The sequence below is a fragment of the Saccopteryx leptura genome, chromosome 5 (genome assembly GCF_036850995.1).
Source record: "Saccopteryx leptura isolate mSacLep1 chromosome 5, mSacLep1_pri_phased_curated, whole genome shotgun sequence".
Classification (NCBI taxonomy): Eukaryota; Metazoa; Chordata; class Mammalia; order Chiroptera; family Emballonuridae; genus Saccopteryx; species Saccopteryx leptura.
Genome location: NC_089507.1, coordinates 164,847,551 through 164,867,924, shown reverse-complemented (window position 1 = coordinate 164,867,924; position 20,374 = coordinate 164,847,551). Strand labels below are relative to the sequence as shown.

At 52.2% G+C, this 20,374-nt stretch overlaps 1 protein-coding gene across 4 annotated transcripts in view; it reads left to right on the top strand.

The window, feature by feature from the left end:
* The window catches only part of CACNG5 (calcium voltage-gated channel auxiliary subunit gamma 5), a 46,041-nt gene that overhangs the window by 18,382 nt on the left and 7,285 nt on the right, over positions 1–20,374 (top strand). For all 4 annotated transcript variants that reach the window (XM_066386519.1, XM_066386517.1, XM_066386518.1 and 1 more), the window contains exons 2-6: positions 8,413–8,667; positions 10,020–10,106; positions 11,048–11,188; positions 16,882–17,027; positions 17,302–19,471. In XM_066386519.1, coding sequence (XP_066242616.1) covers positions 8,472–8,667; positions 10,020–10,106; positions 11,048–11,188; positions 16,882–17,027; positions 17,302–17,559 — 828 coding nt within the window. In that variant the 5' untranslated portion in view covers positions 8,413–8,471 and the 3' untranslated portion in view covers positions 17,560–19,471. The remainder of the gene's footprint in view (positions 1–8,412; positions 8,668–10,019; positions 10,107–11,047; positions 11,189–16,881; positions 17,028–17,301; positions 19,472–20,374) is intronic.

Sequence of the window (20,374 nt, the reverse complement as noted above, 5' to 3'; positions counted from 1 at the left end):
TGGCATAGTATTCATTTATATTTTACATCCTATATCCTCTTTGTTAAGAATAATTTTTGACATTAACAACCCACCCCTGTGGCCTGACCAGGCGGTAGCGCAGTGGATAGAGTGTCGGACTGGGATGTGGAGGACCCAGGTTTGAGACCCCGAGGTCGCCAGCTTGAGCGCGGGCTCATCTGGTTTGAGCAAAGCTCACCAGCTTGGACCCAAGGTCACTGGCTTGAGCAAGGGGTTACTCGGTCTGCTGAAGCCCCATGGTCAAGGCACATAAGAAAAAGTAATCAATGAACAACTAAGGTGTCACAACGAAAAACTGGTGATTGATGCTTCTCATCTCTCTCCGTTCCTGTCTGTCTGTCCCTATCTATCCCTCTCTCTGACTCTCTCTCTGTCCCTGTAAAAAAAGGAAAAAAGAAACCCCACCCCTGTGTTGAAGAGAGGAGGCAGAATTTTTTAAATTTTTGGATTAAATGAAAGAGAGGGCTGGCCTCCATAGCAGCATGCGGGATTGGGGGGATGCGCAGAGCCTGGACTTGGGGCCAGTTGCCCCTACGTTTGAATCTCATCTCTGTCAATATAAGTTGAGTGACCACCCTGTCTTCATCCTCAGGATCCTCTATGTAAAAAAAAAATATAGTCATCATGTGACTTGGCCAGGTTGTTATCAGAATGAGACTAGGTATGGATGCTCTCTAGATCAGCAGTTCTCAACCTGTGGGTCGCGACCCCGCCGGGGTTGAGAACCGCTGCTCTAGATAATCAGGTCCAGGGCATGGCAGCTATCATCACCCTCCTCGTCGTTGTCACTGTGTGTCCCATTCTGACACTCGTATCCTTCAGTGCATGTTTGTGCTCAGTATGCATTCACATGCAGTCACATGAAATAAAATCACAGTGTCCATTACCCGCAGAGCTCCTAAGTTAGCTACATTGGTGAGTGAGCACCCTTTACATCATCAGATAAAGCAATTTAGCTTCTCAAATGAGAAAAAACTAAAATCTCGTCAGTCCAAAGTCTTTGTTGATTTGGAGGTGAGAGAAGAGACAGGAAGGCTGAAATTGGGCAGGGGGTATGAAATGAAAATTCTGCAGGGACCCACTGCCATGACAAGGCGGGCAGTTGGAGAGCTGGATAGTGATGAGAAAAAGTCTGGGCCATTTTGCATTTTTTTTTCAAAGATAAAATTACCTTGTTACACCTGCTCTATTGTCCACTGGTCTTTGTGTGTCAGTTTTCTGATCGCAGCAGTTACTGAGCTGGCCCTGGTGGCCAAGCCTTATTCAATGACACTTTCATAAATCCTCACGGTAACCCTTATGAAGTATCCCTGTTTTTCAGAGGAAGAGACTGAGGTTCAGAGTGGTCTTGTGATTTTCTAAAGATGTGAAACAAAAGAACTGGCGTTCTACTTCATATTTGCCTGTTCCCAAAGCACATACGCCATTCACTTTCTCACATAGCTGTCAATTCCAGAGATTCAACTATGGCCCTCAGACTCTCCATCACTAAGTTACACTTTCAACAGTCACACCTGGGACTTATATCATACTTAGGCAGTTAGAAGATGATGCTGATAAATGAGTAAAAGTTAGTTTGCTAACTTCTGCTGCACAACAAATTACCTCAAAACTTAACAGTATAATACAACTAATATATTTTGCTTATGATCTGGTGGGTCAGGAGTTTGGTCAGTGCTCAGCTGGGTAGTTCTTGCTGGGATTTCTCATGCGGGTGGAGTCAGACATTGGCTGGTGCTACGTTTGCCGTGCCAGTCTCCAGGGTTGTGCCATCTAGAAGGGATGTGGCTGGCATCTCTGAACTGGCCTGTGAGGGACCTGGTGGCAGAGGCTCGTAGGCAACAGGGCATGTGGACAGGCCAGCCCGCCATGGGTCCCTCGGGCACCCCGGGGCAGCCCCACTGTCTCTCACAGGTTGGCACCTTTCTGGGTGTTGCGTCGGGGGCATTGGTTATTTTGTCCTATTTGTTCCTCGAGGGTCTAGCTCATGGTGAGCCGGGACCACCCAACACGCAGTCATCCAAAGGGTCACCTGGGCCGGATGTCCAGGTTGGCTTTTTCCATGGCTGGCAGCTACCTCTGGCTGTTGGCTGGTCGCTCAGCTGAGTTGACCCATTTTGGTGTATGCTACTGGTCGAAGCAGTCACAAACCTGCTTAGACTCAGGGGAAGGAAACATGTAGGGGCCCCACCTCCCAATAGGAAGAGTCTCAAGGAATGTGTGGTCCCTTTCGAACCGCCCTAGAACACAATGGCATTCAGCATCGTGGAAAGCAAGCAGTGCTATAGGACCACTGGGGGTTGACGGTCACCAGCCAGCTCCTTCTCCTGGGAGCTGGCCAAGCTGATACTGAGTCCCTAGACCTGCTCACAGGAGCTGCTGCTGTAACAGCCAGGAACCCTTCAAGCACTGAACCCTTCAAGCACTACTGGGGTTTCTCTGGGCTGATAGGAGACTGAGATCAGGGTTCTGCATTGGACTCTCCCACTTTCTCTCCAGTTAGTGGTCTCCCACTCACACCTGTACCCTCACCTATCTCTGAGCACCTAAGCACGTCTTTGCAAGTCCTTTTATTATTGGCTGGGGCAGAGAAATGTGCCACCAAGTCTCCACAAGACGTTTCTCCCTAATTGCTAGTCACGGATGATAATTAGCAACTGTTAATTTCTGATAATTAACATGGTAATACTTAGAGATAGTGGCACCTGGGTATCATCTTAAAAGGCTCAAAGCGGCTTCTGCTTCTGGCACCAAGCCCCAAAGGATAACACTGCATTTCAGCTCCTTTAGCCCAGGACTTAGCTGGGACTCCACAGACGCGGGCAGCAATTGAAGAACTGACACTTCTAGTCTTTACTTAGGTTCTCTTCTCTGGCTATAGAAATAATACATGTCTTTGTTTGTTTTTTTTAGAAACTTTGCTGAACACAGGAAAGTAATATAGAAAATCAAATATCCATAACCTTATTACCCAGAAGCATCCTTCGTCCACATTTATGTTCATTTCTATCCAGCCTATGAGTTTTTTTCACAGTCGAATTCTTGCTAGACCTGTGGCTTCACATCCAGCTTTATTCATTGAATATGACAGCATAAATATCTTCTCTGGTAACAACTTTTATTAAAAGTGCCTGCCTTCCCCATCAGAAAAATCTAATGAACCTTGTAAATAAAGAGTGGGATTTATGGGAAGGGACACAGTCATGTAAAAGCAAAGACTTGAACGGAAGCCTGATTATGTGGGAAGTAGGAATTCATCCCAGACCAGTGTCTTTAAAGGGACCCCCATCTTTGCTTCCACCAGCGGAAGACATTGGGTACACACATGGGCAATTACATCAGAAAGAAGACAGGAAGGCAATGAACTGAGGTGCCAGTCATGGTGTTTTCAGGATGGAGCAGTACAGGTCATTTGCATCTGCTGCCTTACAATTTCCCATGCAGCACAGGGGAAAAAAGCATTGGATCAGCATTCAAAAAATTACAAGGTCCTGGCTGGTTGGCTCAGTGGATAAAGTGTCGGCCTGGTGTATGGACATTCCAGGTTCAGCACACAGAAGTGACCATCTGCTTCTCTTCCCCTCTCTCTCCCTTCTCTCCTTCTTCCCTTCCTGCTGCCAGTGGCTCAGTTGATCTGAGCATCAGCCTCAGGTGCTGGGGATGGTTGGGTTCGTCTGAGTCTGTCAGCCTCAGGCACTAAAAATAACTCAGTTGTTTTGAGCATTGATCCCAGATGGGTTTGCCAGGTGGATCCCAGTCAGGGCACATGCAGGAATGTCTCATTGTCTCCCTTCTTCTCACTTAAAAAATAAATGAATAAAGAAGTAAATACAAGTTCACACATTAGTCCCTCCATAGGCACGGCGGGGTGATCTCAGGTACGTCTCCCCTCTGGACCTTGATTTTCTTGTGTGTGCTTTGAGAGAACTATTAGTCTTCCCACCCTACAAGGAGGGCTTTGGAATCAGAAATGCTGAGTCCAATAGTCCCTCATGAGACTGCATGAGAAGGTATGCCCAGGTGATGGCCAAGAGGAAGCCAAGTAGCATCAAGAAATATCCCATAGGTAACACTTGCCCATGTATAAAGACAAGTCTTTCAAATATTCTATTACATACATTTCTAGATTCCTTAGTGACCCACTTGGGATGTGTTTCTTCACCTCTACACTTCAGTAGGAAGATGGGGTAGCCAGAGCACAGACTTTGGGATTAGACCTAGGTTGAAATCCACAGTCCGTTACCTACCTGTGACATCCTGTAGGCTGCTTACCATCTATCTCCCAAGCCTCAGTTTTCCGACCCACAAAATGGGGCTAATACTATCTACCTACAGGTTATTGTGAGGTCTTCATGGTATTATTTATTTGTAAATAAAAATGGTTTCATAATAGAACCATAACTACATTTGTGTAATGAATATGATTTTTTTTTCTCTGTGCAGAGTTCCATAAATCTGTCTCATGCTCTGGAGGGGACTTCTCCCTTTTCTCAAGCTCACTCCCTTTCTCAAGCTCACTCCTTTCCTCAAGCTCACTCCTTCTCTCAAGCTCACTCCCTTTCTCAAGCTCACTCCTTTCCTCAAGCTCACTCCTTTTCTCAAGCTCACTCCCTTTCTCAAGCTCACTCCTTTCCTCAAGCTCACTCCTTTCCTCAAGCTCACTCCCTTTCTCAAGCTCACTCCTTCTCTCAAGCTCACTCCTTTCCTCAAGCTCACTCCTTTCCTCAAGCTCACTCCCTTTCTCAAGCTCACTCCTTCTCTCAAGCTCACTCCTTTCCTCAAGCTCACTCCCTTTCTCAAGCTCACTCCCTTTCTCAAGCTCACTCCCTTTCTCAAGCTCACTCCTTTCCTCAAGCTCACTCCCTTTCTCAAGCTCACTCCTTCTCTCAAGCTCACTCCAGGCTCCGTGCTCTGCTGCTATAGAGTTTGGCAGCTCAGGTCAACTTCGGCTTCTTCTTTTATTTCTTGTATTTATAGATTTGGATCCAATCTCCTCTCTACTTTCATCTTTCCCAGCCTCCAAGACCCAAATCCTTTTTTTGTCTTGCTGCCAAGCTTATTAGAATTGGCCGTTCAGCTCCAGCCAGGCACTAGCTGTTATATCTCCGAAGCCCGGTTCCATTTACCTTATAACGGGCTTATTTGCCCATCCATGCTTAAGAATAATTCCTTACACCGAGATCGTGCTTTAGATTTTACTAAGTCCTGTCATAGCTGATGTGACGTTGACTCTCCCCGCAGTTTTGTGGGGTGGGCAGGACTGGCCGTGTTCTTCATTATGGGGCACAGCCTTGTTCCCAAAGTGGTTTCACAGAACGAGATGCCATCACGTGGACAGAGAAGTTTGGGAAACACTGGCCTGAGTGAAACTGCCCTTTCCGAGGCGTGACTGTGTGGCCGTTCAGAGGGACTCTTCAAGCCTTCCACACAGCACTTCGCGGCTTCTTTCCCACCAGAGTCCTTTGTGCTAGAATAGTCCGAGGAAGCTTTGCTCTGGGGAACCCCCTCTGGAAAACAATGGGGTGGCTCAGGAAGGGCCTTGAGAAATGAAGCCGGTGAAGTTCACATGCAGGCACCGCCCCTTGCTCACTGGGTGACCTTGAGCGAGTTTCTGAACTTCGCTGACCCTCAGCTTGCTCCTCTGTGGAGGGTGGGAGAGGGGGTCTGTGAGAGCTGTAAGAATTAAAACGGAGTCAAGTGCTTAGCAGACTCCTAGTGATGCTGATAAACCTGCAAGATACTTTCCTCTTCTCTCCCTCCGTGTTACTCAGGAGAGGTTCGTTTCCCAGCCTTCCAGAGCTGAGAAGTGGCTGGGCTGAGGGTGCCGTCCAGGCGTCCTGCTTCTCAAGGCTCTTCGCAGCACCTGGGGCTGTTATTCTCATCCAGGTTCTACCCTTGTGTCCTCCGTGCCTTCCCTTACCCCCAGCAACCATCCCTGGGGCTCTAATTCCCTTTCTGACAGATATTGGGGTTCTGGGAGCCTTAAAGGTAAGGGAAAATACCTAGCAAACTGCTATAAAAATCTTAATTATCAATCCCCATGTCACACCCCTCCCACCAATCCATGCAGCCATTTCCCGGGGCTGCTCCAGACAACCTGCCCCACCCCTCCTGCTCCCCCCCACCCAGGTTCCACCTACTAAGATGCTGCCCTGCCCCAGTGTCACCATCCTGAGGCTGCCGTTTCATACTTTTCCAGCTTGTGAACTCTGCAAGCAGTGCCTCTGACTCCCTGGCCTCTTACATGGCCGTCAGCACGGGGCTCCACACATAGTAGGTGCTCTCTCTATATTTGTAGCCCTATTGGGAGCCAGGCCATCCTGCTCTGCATCCCACCCCTCTGTGGGGAGAATGACTTGGCTTGGTGGGGAGGGCTGGCTGTTTTGCATCTCATTTTTCTCTTCTTTGTCAAAGCTGGTTCCGGAGGGAGTGGCTTGGATTAACCCAGTGCCCTGGGCCTTGCAGGCAGGATGACTCTGCTTCCAAGGGCTCCTACATGCCTCCAGGAAGCAGCATGGGGTCATTCTATAGATCAGTCAGCTGTCCTGGGTCAGCTGATGGGGCGTGGCTGGTGCTATGGCATCAGTGCCAGGATGCCCCCCCTTGAAAAGAGCACCCATTTTTCCCCCTTCTTCTTTCTCCCTCCTTCAGTGAGCTCAGACTCCACAGATGAATCGGGCTTCCAGACTTGAGTGTGGCTTCTGTCCCTTTCCCGCGGGCTCAGCCAGGATCCACCTGTGCCATGGCTGAGATATGATGCCTTGCCCTGAATAGGGCCCGTAGGTCACCACTGGGTGGCTCCACCTCCCCACCGCAGGTGCTGTGACACCTGGCAGTGTCTTGAACGCTAACATCCTGTTTCAAAATGTCTGGCTTTGCAAGGGGTTGACACTCTGGCAACACTGAAAGTTTTGCTCGGACAAGGCACACTGAGTGGCCCAGGCCTCACCCTCTTCTAGAGATGGCTCTGCCTGCCCCCTCGAGCCCCTTGGGTGACCCTCTTCTGGGCTGTCATCATATCTTGGGCTTCCCTGTCACCTGTTTGCTTGGTACAGGTCTCAGACTGCAGCAGGTATACAGCTCATCTGGATCTTGTTACAGTGTGATTTACAGAATTGGAACCGCCCAATTCTGTAATCAGCCCGGGTTTCTGACAAGCTCCCAGATGATGCCGCTGGACCATGGTTCACAGACTGAGTAGCAAAGACCAATCATTCTCATCCTGGGCTGCATTTTAGAGTCGCCGGGAGCACTTTAAAAATTCCTGTCACCCTTGTTTGAGCCCAGGCAGACCAGAATCCCTTGGAGGAGTGGCACCCAGGCGTTGGGGGTTACGAAGCACTTCCTGGGTGGGTCTAGGTTGCAGCCAGTGTTTAGGGCCCTGCGCTGGGCTGTGGGCTCCGTGGGGGCCTAGCACCCATCTGACTTATTCTTCAGGTGTTCCAAGCTCGGAGCCCAGAGCCTGGCCTGGCAGGAATGAACAGACGTGCTTGTGGCTCCCCTGGAAAAGACTCCTAGCTTCTCTCTGGCTCATTCAGACCTGGCCCCCACCAATGCTGTGTGCTAAGCAGGCAGAGTCAGACGGCTTCTAATTAGGTGGGTTCAGGAGGCCCATGGGACTTGGACTGTGGTGTGGCTTCTCTACTTCTGTTGACCTAAAACTACAACTGCTTGCAGCCTATGAGGAAGACACCACCCCAAAAAGGCTTCTTTGCCCCCTGCCGTTTCCCCTTCTGGATGCTGCAACTCTCTGCCGGGGTGCACTTGGCCTTCAGAATCTTTCTCAACACTGAAAAGCCCACTCAGCAAAGCTGCTTCTCCATCCCTCCTCCCTGCTCTGAGCATTTGAGCAGATCTCTACCACAGTCCCCAGCAAGCGGCATTGTAACTGCTTTGTGGGTGTGTTTGCTCTAGACAGGAAGTTTTCAAGGGCAAGGATAGTGTCATGTTCAGTGTTCATCTTTTTATTTCTCATGTTGGGCATAATGGACTACTGGATGGATGGATGGATGGATGGATGGATGGATGGATGGATGGATGGATGGATGGATGAGTGGATGGATGAGTGGATGGATGAATGGATGGGTGGATGGATGGACAGATGGATGAACGGATGGATGATTGAATAACATTATCCAGCAATGGGGAATCCCATATAGGACAAGGAAGCCCTTGCCATAGCCTGCCAGGAAAGCTGTGAATTCCTGGCAGGGAGAGGAAGAGGCTGGCACTTCCGTCCCAGTGGCCTGGTGTCCAGGGAGCTGGCTCATTGGTCTTTTACTCATCAGGTTAGCCAGGTGGAGTTCATTTAGTTCCATCCCCAAGGCCCCTCATCATGGCCTCCTCGGAGACATGCTGCCCTTGCCTGCTGACTCTCTGTCCTGTCCGCAGAGCCCCTTCCCCGCTGGTGGGACCACGGTGGCAGGCCGCCCCCTTGCCCTCCAGGGAAGATGAGCGCCTGCGGGAGGAAGGCCCTGACCCTGCTGAGCAGCGTCTTCGCCGTCTGCGGCCTGGGCCTCCTGGGCATCGCAGTCAGCACCGACTACTGGCTGTACCTGGAGGAGGGCGTGATCCTGCCCCAGAACCAGAGCACGGAGGTCAAGATGTCCCTGCACTCGGGCCTGTGGCGTGTGTGCTTCCTCGCAGGTGAGGGCACCGAGGGTTGTGGACAGCCCTGCCCCAAAGATTGAGGAGGCCCCCCGCCCCAGGAAAACCTGTCACCTCTGTGTGCATGTGCAGAGGGACCATGTGGTCCTCCCGGCTTCATGGTGGGGCTTTGGGAGATGGGCGTGGTGGTTGGTGTCCCCCTGCATTTACTTGTTTATTTGTTTATTACCCTAGTGGGTAATACAATTAGTTGCTCTAATACATGTGTTTAATATGAGGAGTCACTGCAAGGAAAAAATTAGAATGTAATGAAAACTAGTGGTGACCCCAAATTTTACCAGTTAAACTTCATGTTAGTCTCTTGTATTTCAGACCATGTTTCCTTTCTAACCATTTTTCTAGTTCAGGAAGCCACTGCCTTGTGTCTACCTCTCACGGGTGGGACGGGCTTCCCGGGAAAGGCCCGCCCCTCCAGGCTGTCAGGAAGGGTTTCCCCTCCCTCTCTTTCCGGGCCAGCCCCTCCCCCGGCCACCTCCACCCCACTCTTGCTGTCTGCCCCTTCCTGGTGCTGGTCTTACAGGTGGCATTACCAGCCCCACCTCGCTCCACCCTGACGGTTTGAGACATGCCAAAGAACCTCACTTCAGGTTTTGGTTACGAAAACTCCATTTACTTCTTCTTTACTTTTTTTAATTTTATTTTTCAATTACTGTTGACATTCAATATTATTTTGTATTAGTTTCAGGTGTACAGCATAGTGGTTAAATAATCATATACTTTACAAAGTGACCCCCCACCCTGGTATTTCCAGGACCTACCTGGTACTCCCCAGGATTTAGCAGGGAGGACACCTCAAGGCCTGGCCTGCTGGTGACTTGTGTCTGCCTTGGGAATGGCGTCCAATACAGATCTCACTTCTTGCTGCCCTAGACTATGTGGCATCATCTCTACTTAAATCAGAAGCAGAGTTTGAAGTCACCAGGATCTGGCCTCCAAAGTGGTTGGCAGGCTTTGCGGGTTCCACTCCCTGACGCCCACACCGGGATCTGAGCCTGCCACACATCGATTCTGTCCCGAAGCCACAAAGCCCCCACCAGACGTTTGACCCAGCACCGGTTTGCAGTCTGATCGCTTTTCACGTGACATTTGGTGCCTGGGCGTGTCTTCACGGTGGCACTCCTCCAGAAAGGATATGTGATGTCAGGATGTGCTCCATTCCCACCGTGGGCCAGTCACCAGCCAGGGACAGGACTCCCTAGGATTTGGAGCTAATCCAGGCACAAATACACCATGGTTCGAAGATCTTAGAAGCATTTAGAAATACCATTTGAATAACTTCAAATCCACCTTCCGGAAGGACCCAGAATAGTAATTGATTCTTGTCTTCATAGGTGAGGAGCGTGGCCGCTGCTTCACCATAGAATATGTGATGCCTATGAACACCCAGCTGACATCTGAGTCCACAGTCAATGTTCTAAGTAAGTGCCTCAGACTTTCCAACCTGGGCCGCGGGCAACCCAGAGCAGAGCAGGGCAGGGGGAAGGGTCGGGATGACCAGCTGGCTTCTCAAGAGCTCATGTCCTTACACTCAGCTGGTTGTGCTGACGTGAGCTCACCAGAACTTGCTCTGCCAATGATGTATCCAGTGGTGGTGACAGATTGCCAGAATGTCCCAGTCTTGTGCGAGGGCATTTGTGCCCAGTATCTTAACCTGTTGGGCTGCTATAACAGAATGCCACAGACCAGGCAGCTTATAAACAACAGAAATAAATGTATTTCTCTCAGTTCTAGAGACTAGAAGTCCAGGATCAAGGCTCGAGCATGGTCATGTCCTGGTGAGGGCCCTCTTCTGATTCATAGCTGGTGTCCTCTTGCTGGGTCCTTGTATGGTGCAAGGGGGTGAGGTCGCTCTGTGGGCATCTCATTTATAAAGGCACTTAGCCCATGCATGAGGGTCCCACCCTCATGACCTAAGCACCTCCCATAGGCCGCACCTCCTGATACCATCACATTGGGCATTAGGTTTCAACATATGACTTTGGGGAGAGGGGACACAAACATTCGGACCATAGTACTCAGGGAACTGAATCAAGCCCTCTGGTCCCCAACAAGACTGAGTTCATGGCCTTGGCCTCACAGAGCTGGTTCTAACCCCTAGAATGAACTATGAACTTGCAGTACAGTTCTGACACTAATCACCCTGAGTTAGCACAGGCTCCACAGTCTAAGGGCGAAGGCACAGAAGCCCTGGCAGTACTGGGAGGTTCCAGGCCACCGAAGGAGGAGATGGGGCCCAGGGAGCTCATGCAGAGTGTAGCTTTGGGTTCCCAGCTAGCCGACACTGTGGGAACACTCGACTCAGGAGGTTAAGCAGTGAGGCCACTGGAGGATGACAGCGTCCTTGTGTCCCCTCAATTAGAAATGATTCGTTCTGCAACACCATTCCCTCTGGTCAGCCTGTTCTTCATGTTCATTGGGTTTATCCTGAGCAACATCGGACACATCCGTCCCCACCGAACAATACTGGCCTTTGTCTCTGGCATCTTTTTCATCCTCTCTGGTAAGTTTGTTGTTTTCATGCACTCTAGACTTTTGACTCCTAAACAGCTCTCCCCTGGGAAGTCCTGGTCACGGTTATGGCTCCGCCCCTGGTAGCAGACCGGCTGTGTCCGTGACCAGGCAGAGTCAGAAGGAGACTTCCGATGACCTTGAGTGCATCCGTCCCTCCCGGAGGAGCAGTGCCCTGACAGGCTCACCCGAGGGCCGGGTGGCATCAGAACCCACTGCACCATCACCACCACCACCACCACCACCTACTTTTTAGTTCCCACGGACAATGAGTATTCCTGGGTTTGAAGGAGCTGTCTTCATGGTTTTGCATGAAAAATAAATGTAGTCTGCTTTCAGAATAATGGTCCCTGTACCTCCCAGCCCTCAGCTATCCTCAGGAGACTCTTACTGTCCCCTTCACTTTCCAGTCCCAGCCCATATCCTGGGCCCTCCCAGCTCCCTTCAACACGGACCTGTCTTCCTGGACTGACACCAGGTGTACTCATTCATTCATTCATTCACTCATTCATTCACTCATTCATTCATTCATTCATTCATTCATTCATGATAGCTACCAGGCCTTATTCTGGGTGCTGGCATCACTGCCCACTAACAGTCAGTGTAATGGGAGATACCGACAGGCAGACAGGGACTATGTACACAGCACGGAAGGGGCTGAGAGTGGCCCAGCAAGGACTGTTGGGGGAAGGGACAAGAGGAGTGATTCGATCTCAGACCAAGGCTGGGTCAGGGGAGATTTCCGGGAGAAGGCAAGGTGGTAAGTGGGAATTAGGTGAAGAAGCAAGTTGGGGGTGGGGTGGAAAGGGAGCCTGGAGGAAAGTCAGAGGAGGACTTATTGGGGGGGTCTCAGCAGGAGCATTACTCATCACAGCAGGAGTGCGAAAGGGATGTGGTGGGAGGTGAGGCCGGGAAGCCATCCGAGGTCACCTTAGGATATCAGGCTTTGTAAGCATCCTCAAAAGGATTCTGAGTCAAGAAATGGCATGACCAGATTTGGGGTTTAGTATGACCCCTCTAGGGAATGGAAAGAGGGAGGAAGCCAGCCAGGAGACAGGGAGACCAGGCAAGAGGCTATTTTAATAGTACAGGAGAGAGGTGAGAGTGGCCCAGACAGAGGGAAGATAGCAGAGAAGCGACAAAGAAGACAGTACAGGTGACACTTGGGAGGTGAACTCAACAGGACCAGAATCAGGCTTTCAAGGGAGGAGTAAAGGGTAAGTGCCAAGTTCTTGCGTGGGCACAGGGCAGATGGCACCTTGCACTGTTGATCTAGGGATCACAGGAAAAGGAGACAATTTGGGGCAGAGATCACACGTTTAGAGTGGAAAGTTTGGTGTGTCCAAGTAAGATCCGAACAGTGTCTAGAAGACTGCTGGAGGTTAGGGCCTGGGGCTCATGGAAGCGGCCTGAACCATAGACAGATTTGAGCGCTGTCAGCCTAGGCCAGGGGTAGGAGAGGGAGCCGTGCATGTGAATGAGATGATTCACAGGAAGTGTGTAAAGTGTGAAGGGAAGAAAATGTGGTTTAAAAAAAAAGTCTCTTCCTACTCTTTAAGGTGACCTGTGCATTTTCATGAGATTCTGTTTTGGGATGGGGGGATGTGTAGATAATGCATCAAGCCAAAGGAATGACTCAGGGTATATGTTTGAGGTGCCCTGGAGCCCTGGACATGTTGATAAAGGAGGGGCTAGGGAGTAGATGCTCAGATAGGCCCTGGCCAGTGGCTCACTGGATAGAGTGTTGGCCCAGTGTAAAGACGTTCTGGGTTTGATTCCTGGTCAGGGCACACAAGAAAAGCAGCCATCTGCTTATCACCCCCTCCCTCTCTCTCTTCTCTTCCTCTCTCCCTCCTCTCCCTCTTCCCCTCCTGCAGCTACTGGCTCAATTGGTTTGAGTGTAGGCCCTGGGCGCTAAGGATAGCTCCATTGGTCCAAGCATGTCAGCCTCAGGTGCCAAAAATAGCTTGGTACTCAAGCATCGGTCCCAGATGGGGTTGTCAGGTGGATCTTGGTTGAGGCCTATGCGGGAGTCTGCTTCACTACCTCCCCTTATCTCACTTAAAAAAAATAATAATAATGATGATGATGATGATGATGGATGGATAGGTAGATGGACAGAGAAGAGAATAAACAGCTTTTGGGCACCAGGCATTCTGCTGCCGCCTGATTTCCAAGCCCCTTTAGTTTCCTTTTCCCAACATCTCATCAATTTTGGGAACTAGGTGGCAACCAGAGTGCCTGATGCCCAAGAGCTTTTTTTTCTTTCTCCATCTATCCATCCATCCATCTCCATTCATCCATCCATCCGTCCACCCTTCTTTTCTTCCATCATCCACCTGCCTGCCCATTTTCCATCCATTCTCCCATCTATTAGTCCATCCATCTAGCTTCTATCCATCAATCCAACAAATATTTACTGAGAACCTGCAATGTCCTCATCCCACCCTCTGCATGGTGATCTTTCTACCCAGTCCTAGAGGTAAGGACCCAGGACTAAGCTTTTTATCTTGCTGTGACCCTGACAATAGTCAAGGCTGTGCTGTAGCTTCAGGCACCTGAGATGCATTTTTCAGCAGTAGGCTACAAGATCAGAAATCTCAGATTGAACTGGGCCACATGAAGTTGTTTTAATAATAGCAATAGAGAGGGTCTTCTGGATCCCCAGTGATGCAAACGTGAGTGAAGTGCTGAAGAAGTCTTGAATCACATTGATTTTCCTTTAACATTCACCCTTCAAAATGCCCTAGTTTAATCATGTGAATGGAATTAAATCTGAACAGCTCAAAACAGTAATTAATTATGTCCTGATTCAATTACAGTCACTAATTGACAGGACTGGTGCCTAAGGCAGCCTTTGGCACAATGACAGTAGGAGCTTGAGCCCCACCAGGCCCCACTGACTTTAGGATTGCCAGAATCTGGATGAACTCTCCTTACCTCTCTGCCTAACCATCTCAATAGGCTCTGCCCAGTGGTCGGGTGGCTCCACAGCCCATGAGCCACTGGTCTCCACCATGACATGACCATCCACCGCTGGGGACAGGGACTGGAGGCTTGGCTGTCTGTCCAGGAGTCTGTTTTATTCCTCAGTTTAGCAAAGCCCACTTGGCCAGCTCAGCGGTTCTCACATACCGTTCACATTAGCATCCCCTGGAGACTGTGAAGACACTAGAGGGCCAGGGCCCCAGCCCACAGGGGACTCAGAATGTCCAGGGGTGGGACCAGACATCTACATCCGACTGGTGATTCTACAGGGCAGGTGGGCTGAGGACCATTGGGCTTGCCGTGGCTCAGGGGGCAGCTGGATAGGACTTTCTTACCTTCAACTGTCTGCTTTCTAGAAGGTTATGGTCTAAACAGGGTCTTCAGCAGGAGCTCCTGCTCTCCTTGAACTCCGAAATGAGGGCATTGTCACCACAAGGCTGGTGGCTCTCTCCCTGTCCCCACGGGGAGGTGGCTGTCCCTGAGCAGAGTCCTCAGGCCTCTCTCTGAGCACTGTTGTCCCCAGACCTCTCTCTCTCTCTGAGCACTGCTGTCCCCTCAGGCCTCTCTCTCTCTGAGCACTGCTGTCCCCAGACCTCTCTCTCTCTCTGAGCACTGCTGTCCCCCCAGGCCTCTCTCTCTCTGAGCACTGCTGTCCCCGGGCCCCTCTCTCTCTGAGCACTGCTATCCCCAGACCTCTCTCTCTCTCTGAGCACTGCTGTCCCCCCAGGCCTCTCTCTCTCTGAGCACTGCTGTCCCCGGGCCCCTCTCTCTCTGAGCACTGCTGTCCCCAGACCTCTCTCTCTCTCTGAGCACTGCTGTCCCCCCAGGCCTCTCTCTCTCTGAGCACTGCTGTCCCCGGACCCCTCTCTCTCTGAGCACTGCTGTCCCCAGACCTCTCTCTCTCTCTGAGCACTGCTGTCCCCCCAGGCCTCTCTCTCTCTGAGCACTGCTGTCCCCGGGCCCCTCTCTCTCTGAGCACTGCTGTCCCCAGACCTCTCTCTCTCTCTGAGCACTGCTGTCCCCAGGTCTCTCTCTCTCTCTGAGCACTGCTGTCCCCAGGCCTCTCTCTCTGAGCACTGCTGTCACCAGGTCTCTCTCTCTCTCTGAGCACTGCTGTCCCCAGGTCTCTCTCTCTCTCTGAGCACTGCTGTCACCAGGCCTCTCTCTCTCTCTGAGCATTGCCGTCCCCAGGCCTCTCTCTCTCTCTGAGCACTGCTGTCCCCAGGCCTCTCTCTCTGAGCACTGCTGTCCCCGGGCCTCTCTCTCTCTCTGAGCACTGCTGTCCCCCGCCTCTCTCTCTGAGCACTGCTGTCCCCGGGCCTCTCTCTCTCTGAGCACTGCTGTCCCCAGGTCTCTCTCTCTCTGAGCACTTCTGTCCCCAGGCCTCTCTCTCTGAGCACTGCTGTCCCCAGGCCTCTCTCTCTCTCTCTCTGAGCACTGCTGTCCCCAGGCCTCTCTCTCTCTCTCTGAGCACTGCTGTCCCCAGGCCTCTCTCTCTCTGAGCACTGCTGCCCCCAGGCCTCTCTCTCTCTGAGCACTGCTGTCCCCAGGCCTCTCTCTCTCTGAGCACTGCTGCCCCCAGGCCTCTCTCTCTCTGAGCACTGCCGTCCCCAGGCCTCTCTCTCTCTGAGCACTGCCGTCCCCGGGCCTCTCTCTCTGAGCACTGCTGTCCCCAGGCCTCTCTCTCTGAGCACTGCTGTCCCCGGGCCTCTCTCTCTCTGAGCACTGCTGTCCCCGGGCCCCTCTCTCTGAGCACTGCCGTCCCTAGCCTCTCTCTCTCTGAGCACTGCCGTCCCCAGGCCTCTCTCTCTCTCTGAGCACTGCTGTCCCCAGGCCTCTCTCTCTGAGCACTGCCGTCCCCGGGCCTCTCTCTCTCTGAGCACTGCCGTCCCCGGGCCTCTCTCTCTGAGCACTGCCGTCCCCGGGCCTCTCTCTCTGAGCACTGCCGCCCCCGGGCCTCTCTCTCTCTATGAGCACTGCCGCCCCCGGGCCTCTCTCTCTATGAGCACTGCCGTCCCCGGGCCTCTCTCTCTGAGCACTGCTGTCCCCAGGCCTCTCTCTCTGAGCACTGCTGTCCCCGGGCCTCTCTCTCTCTGAGCACTGCCGTCCCCAGGCCTCTCTCTCTCTCTGAGCACTGCTGTCCCCAGGCCTCTCTCTCTGAGCACTGCCGTCCCCAGGCCTCTCTCTCTCTGAGCACTGCCGTCCCCGGGCCTCTCTCTCTGAGCACTGCTGTCCCCAGGCCTCTCTCTCTGAGCACTGCTGTCCCCAGGCCTCTCTCTCTGAGCACTGCTGTCCCCAGGCCTCTCTCTCTGAGCACTGCCGCCCCCGGGCCTCTCTCTCTCTATGAGCACTGCCGCCCCCGGGCCTCTCTCTCTCTATGAGCACTGCCGCCCCCGGGCCTCTCTCTCTATGAGCACTGCCGTCCCCGGGCCTCTCTCTCTCTGAGCACTGCTGTCCCCCCCAGGCCTCTCTCTCTCTCTGAGCACTGCTGTCCCCAGGCCTCTCTCTCTCTCTGAGCACTGCTGTCCCCCCCAGGCCTCTCTCTCTCTCTTAGCACTGCTGTCCCCCCCAGGCCTCTCTCTGAGCACTGCTGTCCCCAGTCCTCTCTCTCTGAGCACTGCTGTCCCCAGGTCTCTCTCTCTGAGAACTGCTGCCCCCAGGCCTCTCTCTCTGAGCACTGCTGCCCCGCCCCCCCAGGCCTCTCTCTCGTGGTGGGCCTGGTGCTCTACATCTCCAGCATCAACGACGAGATGCTCAACCAGACCAAGGACGCGGAGACCTATTTCAGCTACAAGTACGGCTGGTCGTTTGCCTTCGCTGCCATCTCCTTCCTTTTAACCGAGGTAACCCTTCCAACAGGCTAGGTGGGGGGCAGGGCACTGCCCAGGCTGGGGCGGGGGGCGGTGTTTGGACACTCTACACACATCCTAGACCCACTGCTCTAGAGCCCTTTGTCCCCAGAATGCATCACTGGGTTACTTTCTCATGCCACTCCACCCAGGATGCCCCAGGGCCCTGCACCCACTTCCCTCCTGCCCCAGCGGCTGTGTCCCATGCAGACCCCACCAGGAGCAAGGCCAGGCCACTGGCAGTGAGCTCCTGCTCTCTCCTCTGTAGAGTGCGGGCGTGATGTCCGTCTATCTGTTCATGAAGAGGTACACCGCTGAGGACATGTACAGGCCCCACCCTGGCTTCTACCGCCCGCGGCTGAGCAACTGCTCGGATTACTCTGGCCAGTTCCTACACCCGGACGCCTGGGTCCGCGGCCGCAGCCCCTCCGACATCTCCAGCGACGCCTCCCTGCAGATGAACAGCAGCTACCCAGCCTTGCTCAAGTGTCCCGACTATGACCAGACATCATCTTCCCCCTGCTGAGCTCTGCCACCTCCTTACCAGACTGTGGACAGCTGGACAGCAGCCTCTCCCATGCTCCCCTGCTGGCCTGTGAGCCTCGGGCTCGTGGTTGTCAGGCCGGAACTGCCTCTGTGCTTAGCTGTTGTCACTTAACCCATTTGTCCTGTGCTTCCCCCCAGAATATCTCTAACTGCCCGCCCCACAGTGGTATCAGGAGTCTGGAGCCAGCCAGCAAGCAGATTGGCTGAGAGCAGGGGTGTAGCCCCACCTCCTGAGTGCCAGTCACTCCAGCAGCTCTCTCCTGGGACAGGTGGGTATCCCAGCGGTGGATTTATCCCTGCACACCCAGCTTCATGCCCCCCCCGGGGGGGCAGCTCTGAGATGCCAACTTCTTTCCGCAGACCTAGTTGAGCCGGACTTGTGCACTTGCCAACTGGCCTGGCCCTCACATTCATAATCCAGACCATCGGACCCAAAGGTGACTCTGATATGGAGTTCTGGCTGGTTCAGAATTGTCAAGCGGTGTTCCTCGTGGAAAGTTTTATTAGTCTTTGTCACCCTGTTCCTCTACGCACCCGTCAGTGCCCTCCCCCTCTGCCTCTGCCCCACAGGCTGGGAATCTCTCCACTTCTCTCAGCTGCCCCACTGTGGTCCCTAAGGAACTAAGGGGCCTCTGAGGCCACTCTAATGAAGTCACAAAGGTGTTAATGGCTGATGATGTCTTAATATGTATGGCCCCTCTATACCATATTTAACAGGGGTCTTTACTGCCTTAACCCAAAGAAGTGACTCTGATGAGAATTTCTGAAATCTGCTGGTCTGACTGAATATTTCCAGGCCCTGGGGATACTGTCCTTGCTCACACGGGCCATCGTTCCGGTCCCATGCTCTAAAATCTAATCGTGTAGATAGATGTCTAAACCACCTAAGCAGAAGGCAGCTTTCAAAAACACTGCATGGAGTTTGGAGCTGGATTTGCTGACCCCGGTGCATTCTGAGTCTACACGGCCAGTCTGGGAGTGATCGGCTGCTCTCCTGAGGATGCCCGTGACCCGTGGGGAGTTGCCACTTGAATATAGGGCCACATCTTCTTCCTGGGTATGGGACATAGAGGGGCAAATAGATGCCCCCAGGAGATGAGGCCGCGTGATGCCCATTCCCAGTAAGAAACCCAAGCTGTGTGGGATGTGTGAAGCACTTTCCATGAAGTCCACGGGGCAGGAAAGGGTAGAGGACCTTGGCAGGACGTGACCCCTCAGTTCGCCAGGGCTCTCAGCTCGCGCCATTTTGGATTTGAGGCTTTGACTAGCAAGGTGACAGGCTCTCTGCTGTCCTTTTTCCATACCGGATTTTCTCTCTTCCTCTTGCTCTCTGTAAAATAGCATTCGGCTCTGGGTGCACACAGCCAGCCCCCTGGCGGGGAACTTACGGGCTCCGGAAGGTTGTGCGGAGAAGCGCACGGGGGACCCGTACAGCCTTCCAAAGGGCAGCGGCATTTTTTTCTTTTTCACTTGGTTGCCATAACAAAATGCCATAGACTGGATGGTTTAAACAACAGACATTTATTTTCTGGACACCAAGAGTCCAAGATCGAGGTGTCGGCAGAGTGGGTTTCTTCTGAGGTCCCTCTTTGGCTTGCTGCTGGCCATCTTCCCAACCGTGTCCTCACATGGTCTTTTCCGTGCACCTGTGCATGCCCCTGTGTCCAAATCCCCTCTTTATAAGGGTACCACCCCCAGCTCTCATGATTTACCTTCATGGAGAAAACTCCAGATAGTTGCCTTCATGTGTGACCTTTCAACCCTTGCCTACAAACCTGTAGCAACTGTGAAGCCCCAATTCCCGCTCCGCTGGCACTTGGCGATGACTGTTGTAGTCTTTGGTCACTACTTACAGAATAAGACGGAAAACGCGCCTCGCAGCAAAGGAATCGGTGAGTGTACTTGGAGGCCATGAGGTAGCTTTTCCAAACTGGGCGGGTGTGTAGATTTGCTCTACTCCAATTTCTGTCGATGTGATTGGCTTGCAGGGTGCACTTTTCTCTCCCTAAAGCACTCTTTCTGTGTCACTGTCCCAGGCTTGCTTTTATGCACATGGAAAAAAATAGAAGCCTCAACACAAGCAGAGTGTTGACTGTGACATCATTAGAATGAGCCTTTATTGGCTTGGATGCTGAGCTGCTAAATGAAGCAGCTCTAAACCTGAGAACGTGCAATTCACACTTCCCATAGGAACAGGTCTGGGTCATTGGCCTCCCTCATGGGCGATGGGTGAACATGTCAATAACTGAATGGAAAGCCAGTTTCCTTTCCATCTAGAAATTGATCTCAGAACTTGATCCTATTTGCTGCCTCTCCACAATCAAAAAATTTTATTCAAACATTAAAGTATATAAATTCAACTCAGAAATCATGAATTAGGGATTAGGGCCCCTTCCCCAATACACTTTATGATCCTTTACAAGCACTTTAAAAATACATTGATGGGCTCTTTTTCACCCTCAAAAATGGGAGAGGGAGCTCATACACTAAAGTCTGATGAATTTTGGAATAAAACCACTCGGGGTTATTAGCCAAAGGGACGTGGGTGCTCTCCCACCTGGAACTCACCTCCCTCCTCCTTGTCTCGGGGGAGAGTCAGGGTGCCCCAGCCCCCAGCACCATGAGGTGGTCTTCAAAGGACTGGTCTGTTGCAGGGCTGTGCAAGGAGTTGAGGGCAGGAGTTACGGGCAAATCCACACGGGTCACTAGCTTATTGGAGATGTTCCCTGGGGAGAGCCTCCTTCTTAATGCTTAGGTAACTCTCATTTCTCCCTAAATAAAAGTGGTATGTTAGG